Source organism: Arctopsyche grandis, chromosome 2 (assembly GCF_051622035.1).
Source record: "Arctopsyche grandis isolate Sample6627 chromosome 2, ASM5162203v2, whole genome shotgun sequence".
NCBI lineage: Eukaryota > Metazoa > Arthropoda > Insecta > Trichoptera > Hydropsychidae > Arctopsyche > Arctopsyche grandis.
In genome coordinates this window covers 3,059,368-3,079,505 of record NC_135356.1, presented here as the reverse complement: position 1 = coordinate 3,079,505, position 20,138 = coordinate 3,059,368, and the positions used below count along the sequence as shown (strand labels likewise).

The 20,138-nt window shown below is 31.6% G+C and overlaps 1 protein-coding gene across 1 annotated transcript in view; it reads left to right on the top strand.

Moving 5' to 3' along the window:
• Positions 1-2,758: 2,758 nt before the first annotated feature.
• The window catches only part of Sh (Potassium voltage-gated channel protein Shaker), a 196,135-nt gene continuing 178,755 nt past the window's right edge, over positions 2,759-20,138 (top strand). The window contains exon 1 of the mRNA XM_077444946.1: positions 2,759-3,077. Within this exon, the coding sequence (XP_077301072.1) occupies positions 2,971-3,077 (107 nt within the window). The 5' untranslated portion in view covers positions 2,759-2,970. The remainder of the gene's footprint in view (positions 3,078-20,138) is intronic.

Below are 20,138 nucleotides of genomic sequence, written 5' to 3'. Positions count from 1 at the left end.
TGAAATATTTGACCTACAGTCGAGTTAATCATTTATTATTATAATATAAGGACACGGCATAAACCGTTTTGGCATATATTTTTTTAATACGCGTAATGAAAAGTGTATTTATATAATAAAAAGCTTGTAAAAAATGTGTACGACTGAAATGCGATACAGATTCTGGTCGGTTTACACCGATTTTTTTACCGTCGTAAAATATTAATTTTTTCCGCATATCGTTACTGTGCACACACACACACACACACACCGTGTCGAGACATTTTCGCGCGCTATTTCGTGTGCTCGTTTTTAAACATTTGACATTTAGCCGAGTAATGTCGACTTTTCCACGTCGTAATTTTTACACAAATGTCAAGTACGTATACGCGTAATCCGGGCATACATGAAATTTTCCGCAAAGAGTGATTCTTTCGTCGTTTCCTTTTTGTTCCATTATCAAATTTTCCCCATTAATGAGCTCGGGAATCCGCGCTTGTTTGTTTGATTCGTTCGATTTGTCTCTAAATACGACGAATTGCCAAATTGAAAAGTACCGACCGATTCATTTGTCTTTCGATCGGCTTGTTTTAAAAAAGCCAAGGCTGCTCGTTTGTTTTTGGGATGCCTGTAAATACACGAAGCTAATGCCTCAAAGGAGTATTATATTTAAAGTAAAGTTTAAACAAGGCTCGTATCAAGTCTAAAATTTAATATGCTTCCATTTGTCGAGGCTTTTGAGATATGAAGATGTAGCCGAAAGTGATCAGAGTTTTAGTTTGCATAGTCGTTCATGTGTTCAAAAAAATGCTCCTACAAAATAGTCATCTTTAAAAAAGTACTTAAAAGAATACTAAGCTTTAACCATAAAAAAAACTTTTATTGGACTTTTGATAGTAAGGTCAGATTCACATAATTAAGAATGTGGAATTTTGTTTTTACTTTAAAAATACAATACAACAAACGTGATTTCACTAAAATTTATAATTTAAAAAAATTCTCAAAGTAAGCAAGTATAAAAATATGAATTGAAATATTTATGTATCTCGTGGGATCAGTAGAGACAAATAAATTTGTAGGCTGTGGAAACTTTTCTTGGTAAATCTTGATTGAAAAAAAATATTTACGAGTTGAATATATCGTTAAACCTTTTTAATATCATGAAGGCGTATTTTACCACGATTCGTTCTTGTCAAAGGAGATATTTTCATTTCTAAAAACTGTTTTCATCGGTATTAAGCAAACATTTATCGAAATTTGAACAGCCTAATAATATAAATATATCCAAATTTGAAAAGAAAAATTTCAAAAGCTTTTTACCGTTCATAGTATACAGTATATGTATATGAACGAATATCGAATTTCATATATTTAGCATTAGTGGATTTATACACTCTTGATTATCCGGGCTTATGCTGGGGATGAAGGGCACTTATAATTGAAAAACACAAATAATCCGAATCATCAAATTTTGATTCAGAATTCATCAGCAATTGAAAATAATTAAACATACTATGTATGTTACGAACAAATCTGCTCTGAATACATGCACTTGTTACTTCTTCGGTGATCGAAAGCGACTGAAATAATTAACGCAATAGTAAAAGACATTTAAAAGGGAACGAAAAACACTTCTGTATGACATACGTTTCAACAGTCGCAATCAAACGGTGCGTATCATTATCATATAAGAAAAAAAAAAAATTTTTCATGCACAGATAATCCGCAAACCGGGTAATCCGCGCCCGGATAATTGAGAGTTTTCTGTATTTATTTAGTTATATGATTTATTTATTAGAGTGTATTTATTAGTACATGTGGAACGTTATTCCATACAAATCAGTACGAGTACGCGATGTATTTTTATTTTTTACATACCTCTTATACGTTTCACTTTCACAGAAAAAATTTTGCCTCTTATCCGATCGTTTTCATACTTTGTCATATTGCTCATTTTGTTCATCAATATAAATAAATGGATCCTCCCCCATTACGATGGTGCAAAAATATTGTTTTAGACGCGTTTGAAATTTGAATTTCTGAAAGTGCCTGACGTTTATCCAGTTTTTAGTTTTAAACATACATATGTAGATGGCGGTAGTAAAATAAAATTATTGGTATTTTTATTCAAAATAATAACACTGTTCGACAAATTTTTTTTGGTTCAGAGACGAGATATAACTTTTCTTATAGATCTATGCCCAGTGAACACGAATCTGGTAATAAAAAGTGTTGATTAGCTCGAGATTCGGAGATATATGTGTTTTTTAAATCGCACGATTTTTCTATATCTTGGTGTTGTTCGGTCGATTTCTCAAAATCTGTTAATTTCCTGTTCAAAATAAATATTGGAATCTATAGTCGGGTATTTTATCTTTCATTTTTAGTACTTTTCAGTTTTCAAATCTCTCTAAGTAGTCGTCCAGTTCAAATCAAAAGTCAAAATTACGTATTTTCACTTGGGATTTTTTCCCATTGTTAATGCTATATTATATTGAGTATTTTCTATTGAAACATGTTTTTATTAGGATAGTGTTCTGGCCACACTATTTTTTTATTTTCGTTTAAAAGGGTTAATTGGATGTGTGCTGAATTTTAAATGTGTAAATTTACGAGCAAAAAATTCGTATTAGTAGAGCACGAAAGTTGTAACGATTGAATTAAAAAATAGCACACTTTCACAGGTGACATTAGCCAGGCCGGGTACAGACATATGTGTATATAGGTATAGAGTACACGTGCATTGCTAAAAGTATGCATGGCAGTACGGCAGATGGTGTTGCCAGCACGTGTTGTTGATGTTGGTGTTTGTGTCGTGGCGTGTTGCGTCGGTGCGCGGCGTGTGATGGTGGTGCGCGCGCGCAGGCGAATGTGATGTGTGTAGCGAGAGCAGTGCGGCTGTGCGCAGTGGCGTGCGCCAGGATTGTCCGCGCAGGGCGGCGGTGTCGGTGAGGCGTGTGATGAGGTGAGACAGGGCGGCAGGGCGGCCCGATGGCGGCGGTTGCCGGGCTATACGGCCTGGGCGACGACTCGCGCGCCGGCCGCCACCGCACCAAACAACCACCATCTTCAGACTCCAGAGACGACCATGCGGACCAGTGAGTGTCACCGTTCTTATCCCACTTCCCACCCCTTAGCTAAGTTTAACTTATCGTGAATTTGGTTGGCGCGTCACCAAAAGTGAAACGCCGCACGTCACGAGCTTTTGTGCGTGGAGCATCTCGTTTGCAGCGCAACCCTGTTCGGCGATGGTTAAGGCCTATTGCGCGCTCCGTTACAAATCGCTGTAAAACACGCGGCTGCATGCTCATTTCGATTTCGGTATTTTTATTATTACATACCTCCTTTACGTTTCACATGGCTTTCGTGTCAGTGGTCATTTTTATCTCTTATCCGATCGTTTTCATACTTTGCCATATTGCTCATTTTGGTCATCAATACACGTTAATGTATCGTCTGCCATTACGTTGGAGATAAAATATCGTATACAACGCGTTTTAAACACGCGGAAAGTAAATCTTCTTGACGTTTAATAAGCGTTCGTCCCGTATCTTCCAACCTGTTCGCCTTGATATGGCAATATAAGATTTTAATTGTTTAAACGCCTATAATTCACTCTATATTTTATGAAATTTGCTCTATTGGTTCTCCTTATCTATAATATATAAATATTTAAAGTTTTAACTCTCATATGTACATATATATAAATTTCAAATTTGGCGTCTATCTTCATGTAATGTAATACACGATATATATTGATTTATGGCCAAAGATGTCAAATCTGACATTTCACGGCTAAAAGTATATCTCTTCACGGAGTTTTATCTGCGAGATAAGTATTCAATAAGAACTTATGTTGTATCTAATTGTTAATATGATTTACAATAAGCTTACATTCATTTAGTTTTTTACAATAAACTTACATACATACAATTAGTTCAACAGCTACCCATAACCTCAAATTGCATTGTTTATTTCTCCAAAAAAAACTTTCTAACCAATACAAGCTACATATGTACACAGATCAAACAGTGATAGTTTTATTTTTAGTTATCAGCTGATTTAATTTATCTGATGATTGAAAAGTTTATTTCTGTAAATACATAAACTCATTTATGAACAATCATACATTGATAAACTATTCTTAACTGTATGGATTACATTACAATTTCATTGTTAATATGATTACAACTTCAATTTTATCATTAAAGCAATCTTAGTATTAAGCAGCTATTCTAAACCGTAAGATTCCCGGCATAAAGGAGTATACATAATTCCATAAATTCCCGGCATAAATGAGTATACATAATTCCATATACATAATTCCACCCGGCATAAATGAGTATAAATAATACGTATACATAACTCTCGTTCGTAGATGCATATATACAATTTTAAGATTCAAACATCTTTGCAACTGGATTTGATGACTATAATTTATAGAAATACTACATATTGAGATTTTAAAGTGCCTTTAAAGTCATTTAAATGCGATATTACTCAACAATGCAAATAATTATAAATAATAATTAAGTTATTATGACTACCTACGCTGCTAACGGTATTTTCAAAATAGTTTGACAGTTCCATGCGGTGTGTTGTGTTTGTGATTTTCGCCTTTAAATCTAAAACTGACCGTTCCGCAAGGATTTCAAACTACTTTTAAACCGCCTTGCGATATTTACGGTCTTTTATTATTATATTATACATACTATTGTTTGTAAGCCATTTCCAGGTATTTAATATTATTCGTGCTGTTTGACCGCATGTTTATTCGAACTTGTATCAATTGTTGAACATATGGATGTCTATTCCACACGCATATATTTTGGCGCGAGTACCGCTCGCACTTATGTCAGATTCCCAATATATATATGTACCTTTCCACTCGTCTTTTGATCCCGATACTTTTGTCTCGATTATTGCCTTTTTAAACTTGCCAGAAAGATCCAACTCAATTTTAATAATTGCCAATCATCAATGCACATCGAAATGTCATCTGCGCGACCCAATGAATATCTCGTTTTTCACACATGCTTAAATTCAAACGGTCGCAAATTTCGTCGAGACGTCAAATACCGAAATCGTAATTATATTCACAATACATCTTATATATATTTTAATAGCTATTGATCTACTTATTAAAAAAATTATGTTTTTTTTTATTATTATTAATTTCAAGGTTTATATTAGCTTCACGATTGTTAATATGGACAAACTTCCTACACTCTTCTAATCGTTTTGAAACTTTGCCATTTTGCAAGGTTTGGCCGTCGGTAGAGATTTCGATTGAGTCCACTAAGTATACATGTATACTAAATAACGGTGACAGCCAATCATTACCAATAGCAAGTAGCCTTGTTTGTTTGACTTTCCGCCCCCCACTCGTTTTGTCATATTTTAATTGATTAAACGCCTATAACTTTATCGTTTTCACACTATATCTTATAAAATTTGCATTATAGGCTCTCACTATCTCTAATATATTTTTACTACACTTATAGGTTGTATAATGAATGATAAAAATATGGGTTTTTTGTAATTGAAATGGCTGATGCGGTGTTCGTTCTTTGACCAAGGCGTTCTCACCGCTTGTTTGACGTCCCTCATTTCGATCTGATTTATGTACATATATTTGTTTTTAACTCTCCGATTTTGACTTTTTGGATTGATTTTAGACTGGGAGCGTCTATTCCGAACTGCGATATTTTACGAACCTTTATGATACTAGATTTTATAAGCCATTATCATCCCACATCTTTTTTTTCATCCCACAGTCTAAGCTGTCAAAACTTCATTCTTGAAATAGTGTACAAAAAAATATTATTTTTAGTATTGTGTCATCGATTTTGTTTGACACTATGTACATATATGTACATAGCCTCAAATTTGTAAATCGATCTATTTCTACAGTTTCTGATTGCTTTGATCAGTTTAAATTTTCTCCAGCATATTTACATACTGCTCGGACCCAGAAATTAGTTTTAGTATTAAGTTAAGTTACTAACTAAAGAGCGCATGCGCAAATGAATATTTTTTTTTCGGAAACGTTATATTGTGACATTGTTGACGATACGACGCAAGCAATATTGCACCGTGTCGTCGCGTTTTGTAATATATGTACATGAAATTTGTCTTACGCTCTTGTCTTACAGCTCCTGGATAGTATGAATAGACCTTGAAGCGTTATAGCGTTCTCAAAGCACAAAAGGATAATTCCTCATAGCTTAATTCTCAAAGGGACCGGATCAGTGGCATAGCTAAGATTTTTGCCCCCCGGGGTGGTCTTTGAGTATGACGCCCCCAATTTTCCCTACATAAATGATTTTGAATTTACAATAATGGTGGATTCATTATGATTTTCTTTTTTTAATAACCCACTCATATTTTCTTTTATGAAACACAAGACTGCGCTGCAGGTGACTTCACAATTATTAAATATTAATATAATTTCAAAAAAGTTTCTTTTCAGAACGCTGTCGTTTACAAAATTTATATATTTTATATAAAATGTAGATAAAATTCAAAGCTTCGATAAAAAAACCCTCACTACTAATTAAATGTCACACACATGCCTATATTAAAATAAAATAATGCCTATAAAATTAAAATAAATATTATCTTGAGCCCTAATATGCCTAATAAGTTTCATTTAAAAAAATGATTTATTTTAAATGAAACTTCTTTTGACATCTCAATTCTGCCAAGAGCGCGTTTATGACGTCAAAAGACCAAACTATATTGTAGATAAAAATTAAATTATTTAAAAAATATGAATTTTAAAATTCGCCCGATAATTAACTATACATGTATATAAAAATCAATAGAAATGACATCTGCCTATTGATTCCAATACTTACATATGTACGTTTGGCCCAGTTTTAAGCCCAAAATCTGTAAAAATTACGCATTTTTTTAATCCAACAAAAATTAATGTCAAATTCGAATTAAGTGGGTCAAATTTAGTAACGATTGATTAAACTTCGATCAAGTCAGTAAAAAATGTGATTTGTATAATTCAAAGATGAAAATTCGAATATACATATGTAACATTAAAGAATCAGTTTTTTTAAATATATTATATAAATATTAAAATATGTAATATATTTTTTTGACATATGTATATAATATACTAACTGTATTTCTAATATAAACCGCTAAAACATGGCCAATCTAATAGTAAACATTTTATTAAATTTATTTGATTAGTTTTATTTTATTCAAATTTATTTGAATACTCATTTGTTTTTTTTTTATTAAATTGACTTGATATGTATATACAAAGTTTCTTTCAAAATTATATGTAAGATTAATGAATCAATAAAATTGAAATATGTGTATAATATATATTTTTTCCCATTATAATTAACTATTTTTTCAACCCAGCTTTGTTCAGTATTTGTAAAAAAAACCGCTTAAACATGGCCCTAGTAAACATTTTATTAAATTTATTTGATTTTAAATTAAATTTATTTGGTTTTATTTTATTTAAATTTATTTGAATATTCATTTGTATTTTTATTAAATTGACCGTCACGTATTTTACGATCAAAACAAACATACATACATATAAATGTTAGACTTAATTCACAGATTATTATCTCATATTTTAATTCGATATGTCCAGAATCTCGGAAAATCAGAATAAACCTTCTACAGGCCACCAGTATTTTTACTTTATCTTTTTTAAATATTGTTAAGCACAAAACCTTATATTTAATGTTTCGCGAGATATTTCTCGAAATGAAGAAAAGTAGACTTATACCACTTTCAACTTTAACGGTTCATTCAAAAAAAAAAAATTCATATACATTTATCGAATACAAGTAGCCAATTGCACGTATTCGTGCACTTGATGAAAAGTTAGAGCATCCCATGGATTTATGGTTCCGCGTAAATTTTAATATATACACACGCGTACATACATATATGTACGTACATAAACCTATGTACATACATATGTATATATGTATGAATACAGCTTTTTTTTGCATTCGCGTGAAAATCATCGGTAAATTTCCACATTTTTCCTTGACGTTCGATATTAAAACGCTCGTTAGTACGAATTTTCCCATCAATATATACGTTATATACTCCCGTATATAATAATATATACGTTTCGGAAAATTTATCGCGTCAAGGAATGGAAAACAATCACGCTAAGCATACGATCGAAATCAATACATACGCACACAAAAATAAACGGTACCCCAATTTTGACGTTAGAAAATAATTCTATTTCCGAAATGCAAAAAGGCTTTTTCGACAAAACAAAAATGTTAAATCAAATCTATTTAATATTACGTAATGGATATTCCAAAAAATGCGATTATCATTTCCATATATAGATCAATTTTTTACTTACCTCCTTTACGTTTTTTCACAGTCCACTTTCAATCAATGCTTGCAAACGAGACAACACGAGACAACAAATGTATAAGAAACAAACATACGTATTTTTCGTAACGCACTTTTAAAAATCACGAAGCGGATGATCTCAATATATGTACAATGTATAAGAAATACGATTTAGAATTATGCTCAACTTACTTTGATATCACTTTATATTATATTTGCATTATCTTATCGATATGATTTATATAACAATAACTCGAGGTTTGCGATAGAAAATTGGAGAGGGAAAGCCAACTTTACAGGAGCCGTTTCAATGAAAATCAGAAAAATCGGCAAATTCTGATAAGAAATGATCGACCTTGACAAACCGAGGTCTGGCGAACAACGACACTCTAGTGAGAATTGAACCCGTGACACATTGCACGAAAGAATACAACACTCATCACTAGACTATGTTGCTGGTTTAGTGGTGAGTGTTTTTTATTTAAACTTTATTTTAATTCGTGTATAAATTCCTTTCCAAAACCACCCGGTGAAATCAATGGGAACAACACTAGTATCGAATAAAACTTTTATTGATAAAATGATCAAACATGTCTTTATTGACATGTGTGTATGAAAATCTTCTCCAATTTTATAGCTCATTTAAATTTTATTATTCACATGATTGATTCCGTGATTAAATCATCGAGACTAGGAGACATAAACGCATATATTCAAGAATGTATGTACATATATGGACACGCTTTCCAATAATGAGTTAATCTTGCTGAATTCATTTCGGTTGTATTCATTCAGATATTTCATCGCGGAAAACATCTTGAAATTGTCATAAATGTGACCGAGTGGAGTATAAAATTGTATTCAAAGATATCGTCGAGCGAAATTGATGTATTGTCTGGTTTAATTATATTTTTCAATTTGAAAATGACAATCGCGTTGGAAACATGTTCGGATGGATTCAGTCCGTTGAAAATAGCATTTTCCCTCATTTCTTTTGTCCACACGATGGTCTATATTTGGAAGTGAGCTTTCTAATTCGATTAAATATTATGCTTATTTTAACTGTGCGCTATATTCCAACGACTCTATTAAAGATTATGCTAATGCAAAATTTCGTTAGGGATATTTGTGCCAAAATCAATTTTCCTATCGAGGCTATTAAGTCTAATTTTCAAATAAATGCATTCATGAACTAATTGCTTCACGACCCATAGATTATTTTCATTCAATTGGATTGCGTTCAACTAAAAGATTAATTTGAAACCACTAAGTGGCGTAAATCCTTTTTTATTATTTTCAAGAATATCTCGCAAGACATTAAAACATTAAATATAATATTTTGCGTTTTATAATATTTAAAAATACTATAACTTTATTATTCTTTTCCGAGATTCTGGACATATCGAATTAAGAGTGGTGATAACAATTTGTGAATGAACAGAAAATTCGACTTCCGCTACCTTCAAATATAGCGGCTCATTTATTGTCTTTCAAAGCAAACGATGTTATTAATTAAAACATGTAAAAGAAAGAATGTATCAACAATTTACTGTGACTTTAATTAAAACATTTTATAGAATAAAAGTATATCTAGCAAACATGCGTCGATAATGGTCTTAAATATACGTACATATTAACTAACAATCAATATTGTATCTGGGTATTTTATTTATTAAAATGTGAATATTCAATTGAATTACTTGTATGTATACCTATATTATACCGCAAACAAATTTTATTAAAAAATACCCATATAAACAAAAAACGAATTTAACATTGTTTAGTTTCATGGATTCTAAATACAATTGAAATACATCGAATTGCGTTCTCACATTTAGTACATTAAAAAAAATTTACACTGGTTTTTTTCGATACTGTAGAGATTTAAAAGCCATATAATAAGTAATTAGTAAGCCGCAGATGAAAAACAATACCGGGAAAATAATCCAAAACATATGTACATACGAGTACATATGTTTATAGTTTATACACTACGAGTATATATGTACATGTATTAGGAAATACTAACTGGCGAAAATTTCAGCAGTCGTTTATTGATTTATAAATTTACATAATTGTATATATGTATGTGTATGTACATACATATATTCATACTCTTTTCTTTACTTAGATTTCATTCATCCATCCAACTTGACACATTTGTCTTATTTCGTCAGCTCAACGCACTTCTTGTTTCTTTCCACATTCCATTAGATATAATTTGAATATCTCCCGCGTTCATTTTTCATCCAATTTCCTAGCCACATTTTCCACAATTTTCTAACTCGTTGAACTTTCGCTTTTTGTCTCTTCCGTTATAATGTATTCCAATAACACATGGTCCGTACATAATTTTCGGAAAAAGGCCATTCTAGTTATATTAATCTTTATTTTTACAACAAATTATTTACCCAAAAGATAACATCACCCTCTACATATATACGGTTTCTTATGCTAAATATTACAATTAAATATATCAACCTGTCTATCAACTGGTGTCTTAAATCTTTATATTAAAACGATAACAATTTATTGAACCCTCTATGTGGACAATTGGCATAAAAAATTCAAATAGATACTTTAAATAATAAACCGATTTTATGAACTTTATCATGATAGATCGAAAACGATTATTTGGTTAATACCTTCTTGTCTCGAATTTTTATTTATGACAAAATAACTTTTCATTCCCAAAAATGTTCTTGAATATACATACATATGTACATCGCCCGTTGAAAAGTTGCCAAATAGATTTTTAAATGTATGCATAAGTACATTCATATATTTCAGTTGAATTTATTAAATAAAAAACCCAAGAGCTTAGTGAAAAATGGAATATTCCAGCTATAGCGAATGTTGAATTTAATGTAGCTTTATTAATGTGAAAATATTGTGAGAAGAAAATCGTGTTTGCTCGTGAACGAAATCACTCAAGTATTCAACTGAGTAATAAGCTCAATGTATTATACATATGTACATTCGAATACATAAAGGCCCTTCGTTAAACAGGATTTGAATTCAGGGCCTATCTAATATGACACTGGCTCTTTTTCAATTATGTTTTCTATTCAATCTTAGTAAGTTTTAATAATTTTTGGACCGAGGTGACGTCTAACATTTGCGTGAGTGACCATTTTGTAAGTGGGTCATGTTGCAGGCGCGTGTCGTCGACTCCTAATGTAATTGTTTTGCAGATACAGTGGGTTTTGCACGACAACGCTTTTGCGGAATTTCTCTAAAGCATCGCCTCCTGAGGCTACCCAAATTCCATATTTGCCATGCATTACATCGTTCTAACATGAGGCACTTCTTGTTGAAGCTCTCAACTATACATACATACATACATACACATACTAAATATGTACTACATATATAAATCAAAATCTAAAATGCCTTTAGCAATTTGAATTCATCTAGTCTATGAGACTTCGTAAAATGTACATATATGCTATGGCATTCACCCCACACACGAACCGTGATGGCCAATCACATTTCGTTTCAGTTTCACATTGCATTTCAGTCAAGAAATACAACATTGTTCGTGTGTATAATTTGACTTTTAGTTTTGAGTTCGTGTTTCGTATTTTGAAATATTCCAGTTTCAGTTCCCATTTCAAGTGATGGTTGGAGCTCAACTACCGTCTCTTCAAAGCCGTGTAGTCTAGTCATAAATCAACTGGTAACGTGGTTATTAACGAAAAAATTTCATTGACAACACAATCGCCCTTCAAACTTTCACGTAGACTAAATCGTAATTATGAATATTATTATTTAGAGGTTTTTTTCCATTTTTTTTTTCACAGTAATCTTCCCGGACATGCATAAAACAAATCTTGAAAGTTCCATTGTAATCGGTTGAGTGGCTTAGCCAGCAGCATAGTTCAGTCGTTAAGCTTCTGCTTAGAGTCGAGAGGCGCCGGGTTCAATCCCATGAACTGACCTCGATTGAAAAGAATTTTTCTGAGTATATATGTAATGATGCTGGTCACATTTGTGACTCCAGGTCGATCGTTTCCTATCAGAGTTTGCCAATTTTCTTTGATTTCATTGTTAAAATGGTTCCCGGTAAAATTGGCTAAATATTCTTCCTACCTACTGTGTCACCACTATTTGAGATTGATTAATGTACAGTAAAATTGATGTACAATTCATAGAAGTCTCGTTAATTTGCGAGTTTTTCAGTGTCTCGTAATTTAACGACTTGTATAATAATAAAAAATGCTGCAATGTTTGTAATCGGCCAGGAAGGCGCATTGGGGTTACCTGTAAGGCCTTCCTGGTATATTTTTTATTTATTTTTTTATTATTTTATTGTAACAAATCAATATACACTCGCCATTATAGATTTGCTCCAATGCGACGGGTGTATGTTAACGAAATACAGAATACATAAACAATCAGAAATCAGAAATACAGTAATAAATACGTATACAATCAGACTATATAGCATATAACAATTAATCAGAAATAATAATCATAGAGACATCTATGGATTATTTTTAGATTTTTTTTGTATACAATTTTTATACATATAATAAATACGAAATTATAGAGATATCTATAGATTTCAGATTACTGTGTATAATTATTAAAAATTATCAACAGGCAGATTTTGTGACAACAGGATTAGATCTAATACCAATTTTCAGGAACCGTTTCAGCAATGATCAGATAAAATTGGCAAACTCTGATAGAGAAACGATCGATTTGGAGTCACAAAACCCCCAAATCTAACCAGCAGTGGCGAGGACTCGAACCTTTGACCCTAGTGGTGCTAAATATATACGCTACCACTAAGCCAAACTGCTGGCTATATATGTATGTATCTAAAAAATAAAATAAATATGAGACAGGCAGACAAACAAACACAAATTCAATCTTATATATATAGGTATATAGATTTTCATCCCACATCGTTTTAGTCATCCCACAGTTGAGGGTTATATAGATATTTTAAAGTTGACAACAATTTCTTGCATACGTGTATGCGAACGCTGTATGCCCCGTTCGATTTATAAACAGATCTCTAGCACCAATAATTAAGATCGTGAGTGGTGTGACACACGTGTCGAAATAAACATCTGAAACGCGAAAGAGCCGTACACATAAGCCGCTTAGAATTTATATTGCGCGCTCGAAACTAGGCCGATTTACGGGGTTTCTTCGAGCGTTCGAGCATTCCGGAACCGGAAGTTACGATTGCACTTGAAAATTATTCTACTTTCACTTGCAAAGCTACCGTTTGAAGTTTGTCGAGAGTTTCGCACGACGAGGTTATCAAATTACGGCCGTTTTAATTAAATCGCATAAATTGACTTTCTGTCATATGTACATATGAATGTACATACGTACATATGTGGCACTTGTACGTGCATATGCTCCGTATCAAATTACAATTTGGAAATCGTAGAAAGGCATTTTTTTAATTAAATCTCGTCATTGGTGAACCTTTTGAGATCGTGTCAAATTTCTATTTTGAAAAGTCGTCTTTTTCCTAGTCAACTTTTGATAAATAAGAGCTAATGCTAATATATAAGAATGTCTCTATTGAAATTCTATTGATAACTGGCTTAAAATAAATGAATTTTTGTTAGAATCCACAAGAATAGTCTAAATATGATTTTTCTACGTGGAATTTTATTTAATTCACATATAATCCCTATTAATTAAATTCAGATTCACGTAAATAATAGTACGAAATTTTAGCTCGAAATTTTACCGATTTAAAATTTAGCACACTTCCAATTAACCATTTTAAACGAATGGTTAATTGGAAGTGTAAAATAAGAATAAAAAATATAAGTTTCCATTAATATAAAATAGTATTAATTGTTGCGTAGGGGTGGGTTCAGGATCTAAATGATAGGCCAAATTCCCAAGGTCCACGCGAAACCACCGTTCACTCCAAAATAATCTGATCTACCTGGTGTACGTCCTTATAAAAGGCAAGTTGCACACCATAGCTTCCCCGATCCATTTATGAATCTATTGTCTAGGCATGTGCAGGTCGTCCGGGTCTGAGAACTCCAGCGCTCTCTTTGTTCGGGCACCGTTAGCTTAATCCGGGGTGTATATCCTTCACCCACGAACGCTCTTAGACAGTGGATACTCTCTCTCGTGTTCTCACGTTACAATATCAACAACTTACATATTTTATATTCAAATTTTATCAATGAAAAAATTTCAAAATACGAAACACGAAGTCAAAACTAACAAAAAATAAATGTCAAATTCTACCGACCGCTATACACACGAACAATGTTGTATTCCATTGTTTACTATTAGCATCATAAAAGTCGCTTTTTATTTAAACGATCAATATATAACCTATTTTTGGTTATATTATTTATACTGTCTTAACGTTAAAAAATATAATATAAGAAATAAATAAAATAAATTTACGACATGCCTTGTATTTTCCATTTAAAAAAAAACTACAGACTTCAATCATACCTGTATATTTACAACGTGCAAAATTATAAGTAGAGGTAGGACCGGAAGCGCGCCGTCCGTTGTTCCATTATTGTAAATACTTTGTAAAAAAGGTTCTACAGAAATATTTTATAAATATAAATATTTTTATTTATTGCTTATTTTTATTGAAAGAAAGCTCTTAACAATGCTTGCTTTCTATTTGCATAAAAATTCATTGTATTTGCAAATTTATGTTTAAATATATCGAGCTTATAATCATACGCCACTCTCGCTGTCACGTTATCAAATGAGGCTAAGCGCGAAAAAAGGCTATTTTTTTATTATTCAAAGTAAAAAGGAGGGTTGCCACCCGCGTCCCGGTGGAGCTTTCTAAAACTAAATTTAATGTAATAAAACGGTCATCTCCACTCATAAATATGACAGCATAAAGAGAAGGGTAGTGGGGAGATTCCACTTTGATAAAATGTGTCCAATTTCGCCTTCGTATTATGGTAATCGGATAAAAATTCCGATTTACATTGATATTTGAACCCAGATTCGTTGATCGATAGCCTTCTCCATATATATGTACGTACATATGTAGGTATTTATACATTTTTTTTTACCTTAAAGAAATTCCTTCTTGATAGCGTGCAACTTTGTATTTTCGCTTTGGAATATTTTATCTCTGGAATTCTGCACTGAAAAATCTTATGAATTTAAAAATACACACTTTTAATTTATACGACCATTTACTATGCACACTGTGAACATTAGCCTGGAAACACCCCTTATGTATTTTTTATTCACATTGCACCCGATGCTTTTGCTCGTTAGCTTTTAAAAGATTCACATGTGCATCCGAATACGTTGGTTTTAAAATCAATTAGTTTCGTGTGACACTCGGAATTACATATATATTGACGCTAAAATGGCTTAAATTGCATTCACCCAGAGTCGCCCCAATGCAAATATTCTTTACTTATGTACATACATATATAACGAGTGTTCCAATGGTTTTCTTAAATAAAAATATTTTTTTATGTACTTGCATTGGTTAGTACATACATAAATAAATGTATATCTAAATGTCTGATGGGTAGAAAATTAATTTGGCCGTTTCATATACAGGCAGTTATTCGAAAGTTAATGTTTTCAATAATTTTAAATCAATGGTGAATCGAATGTTGTCTTTCAGATACCGAAATGTTTGTAAATTGTTTTAATACACTCCACTTTTTAAATTATCCCTAATAAAGTAATAAAATCAAAACCAACAGCGTGGACTAAGTTGATCCGATGTAGCGAGACTTTCGTGCAATGTGTTGAAACATTGTAAGGACATAAAATTATTTATTTATTTTTATTAAATTATTTCTCTTCGAACTGTTATAATATTATTATTACAATATAATTTAATACGAGGTCTTAAATAATATAATAATATAATCTTAAATAATATAGCTTAAACATGGCGAATCTAATAATAAATATTCATTTGTTTTTTTTATTAAATTTATTTTTAATCGAAAAAATATAATATTCAACCAATCGAATCGTCATCATAGAAACTTTAACTTGTTATCGATATTCCCAACCAAAAATACAAACATACAAAGTCTCTTTCGATATAATATATTTGATAAACGAATTCCATAAATAAATTGATAATATCACAACGTATTTTATATTGTATTAATTTATATATTTCAAAACTCGAAACACGAACTCAATATAACAAAAAATAAAAATCAAATTATACGCACGAAAAATGTTGTATTTCTAGACCAAAATGCAATGCAAAACTGAAACGAAATGTAATTGACCATCGCGGGTCCAGTGGGTGGGGGGGGGGGTGAATGCGATAGCATGAACTATAGTGGTTAGATCACGGGTTCGAGTCTCACCGGTTGCTGCTGGCCAGACCTTGGTTTGTGACTCCAGGTCGATCGTTTGTCAATGTATCTAATTTTAATTGAAACAGTTTCAATAAATAAGCCACCTTCGAGTTTTCAGCGTCTCGATTTTCACCGATTCATATAAAAATGCTGCAAATTTGTCCATAAATGTCTCAAAAAATTCGAGTTTTTCTGCATCTTGCTTCTTTTCTGAGATGCTTCGAAAATGTAAGTTTGTAAGACAAATTGACAATAGTAGTCGTTCTCGATAATCAATTGGAACACCCCGAGTGTATTAAATACACATATTAATCGTCAATTTGATACGAAATGATATAATTACGAGCTGGATTGTTTGGTCGAGTTGGTCGCACGTATCAACTTTTTAAGCTAAAGTTCGCGTGACCGTTGAAAGCCATATAATTAATATCATAACGTATGTACATATATACATACATACATATGTGTGTTTTTGACTAAAAATGCGGTCTCACTTACATTCGTATACCACACCGAGGGTATACGTATTATATAACTTTCATAATAATATTATATTTTTATTTAATTAAGTCGTGTACGCTCCTGTGCAATTCGCCTCGCTTGATTTATTAAATATTCGCCTTATTTATTACATAATCACATAAAATATTTCGAGAATTAAAGTTGGCTACAGTCATTTCTTAGACGGGCCGTATGCGGCCTCATATTCTAAATGCTTAATGAGTATGCCTTTGTGAAATAAGACACTTTTGAGATAAGATTCAGCTTAAGCCAGAGACGCCTTAATATAAGCTTGATTAATCGCCTCATTGTTTACTAGGTTAAAAAAAAGTAAATTGAAAACTTAAATACATATTTTCTACTTACGCTTGTAATCTCTATATAGTCTATCCGATAACCGCGAGACTTACGAAAACCAAGCAATGTGCTTTAACATTGTAAAGACGTAATAATTCAATGCCAAGATCTTTAATAATTGGACAATCTTCATATTGTTATGGTCGCTCCCCACCAGATATTTAGTATAAATGTATAAATAGAGGGCAGTCCCTCTCCTCTTCTTCAATAAAGGAAAGTAAAGTAACAGAAAAGAGTCATTATTAACAACCACAATTACACACTTTTCCAATAATATTACTGTATGTTTCGCTGTCCATAACATGACGTTGACAGTTACTTTTATCTTCTAAAAATATAAATTTCCATTAATATAAAATATATACGTATTCTATAAATAAATTAATAATATCAACAACTTTCGTATTTTATTGTATTAAAATTTAATAATATAAACATTTCAAAATACGAAACACGAACTCAAAACTCACAAAAAATAAAAGTAAAATTTTTCCGGCTGCTATTTGCATGAAAAATGTTGTATTTCTTGACCAAAATACAATGCGAAAATGAAACGAAATGTAATTGGCCATCTTGGGTTGATTTGGGGGTGAATCCAATAGTACGTACATTTTACGTAAGTGTCATGCTAGATTCGACTACAGCATTTATTTTTCATAATATCAAATAATATTAAAATGTAATACGTAGTAATTGCAGGAAAATATTTATACATTATTTAAGCATAGATTTAATAAAAATATGTATGCCGAAGAAACTCTCAATAATCATTCGCCCTAACTCAGAGTTGCTAGTAAAATACTATACAGTACAATCAACTGTTGAAACGACAAGTAAAATGCTTAAAATTTTCAATAATTTGTATACTAGATATTTTCTATGAATGAGGTAATTTTGAACTATTATGTGTAGATATTTATATACTATTTTGTACATATATTTTTTGCTTATCGAAAATGCGCGACGGAAGGACTCTCGTACATTAAAACTTTTTTGCCGTTAATTTCCGCTTGGAAAATGGTGTTAGCTTCTTTCCTTTTAAACTTTGAGTATTGTTCTGCGAATAATGCTGCATTTTGTTCGACCTACTATTGCTGAAATGCCCCCCCCCTTTCCCCCCAGAAACCCCCCCTCCTCCCGCCTGTCTTTTGTTGTTGAAAAATGTTCAAACGTAACTGAGGAAATTAATTAATTCTGTACGAGACCTTTCGTTTCTCTTCGGAATCACCTTAAAACCCCCCCTATTGACAAAAAAGTTGGATTTATATTAACATCAGCAAAGTCCGTGAAGGCTTTGACACAAAAAATTCAAAAATATTGAAATGTTTGTATTATTTCTCAGTCATATATATATGTATGTATAAGTCCAAAACTTATCGATATCCTCCTACAACTCCTTTTCTAGATGCAAAAGGTAAACAAAATTATTTAAGAGTGAAATATTTTTATAATTAATCACTAGTGTTGGGCCTGTTGATTTCAACGGCTGGCTTCGGAAAGGAAAGAAAATACAGTTACATCTTATATATAATAAATATATATAAATGAATGTCTATAAATGAATAATATATATATATATATATATATATATATATATATATATATATATATATATATATATATATATATATATATATATATATATATATATATATATATATATATATATATATATATATATATATATATATATACATATATAATTGAATGTCTGTTTGTCTGTCTGTCTGTTTGTCTCGTATAGGCTCCTAAATCACTCTACCGATTACGATTTAACTTTCAGGATTTGTTGTATGCATGTCCGGGAAGATTACTGTGAAAAAAAACGGGAAAAAACCTCTCAATAATAATATTCGTAATTAAAATTTTACCTACGTGAAAGTTTGATGCGCCATTGTGTAGTCAAGAAAATGTGTTCGTTGGCAACCACGTTATCAGTTGGTTTATGACGACACGGCGTTGACGATACGTTATTGAGTTCCAACCATCACTTGAAATGGGAACGGGAATGGAAACAGGAACGCAACGGGAACGGGAACGGGAATTGCATGCCTTATTCAGTTAGTGTTTATATAAAAATGCATTCAAAGGCGAGACTTTCATCCACTTTTACCATTTTACAATTTTTTTACCTTTTCTTTCACCTCGGGAAGGTAAAAAGCAAACGAATATAATTTATTTTCAGTTTATTTAAGTCACCTTCAAATTTATTACAAATTATTTATAAAAGTTTCAAAATGTAATACATAGCACGAATTTGCCAAGTTGGGGGAAAACTCGGTTTTTCCTCTTCATATTCCCATTTTGTAGAATTACGTTAAATTTTATTTAAGCGATTCGTTAAAGTAATATTTAAGAATAGCTTATTATTTTAATCAAGTCATTATAACAAATGAAAAACTTTGGAGAGACTTAAAATCAAGAACACCACTTTAAAACAAAGCGTCTTTAAATTTTTCAAACTAATTTCAGAAACTCGGTACTTACAATTGAAAAATATCTAGACTTACATAAACTGTAGTACTTAACTTTGAAAATGGAAAAATGTGAAAATAATCCGAAATATAATCATAGACTTACAAACATATCTACTGATGTATTATATTATATTATACTAGTTTTACCCGACTT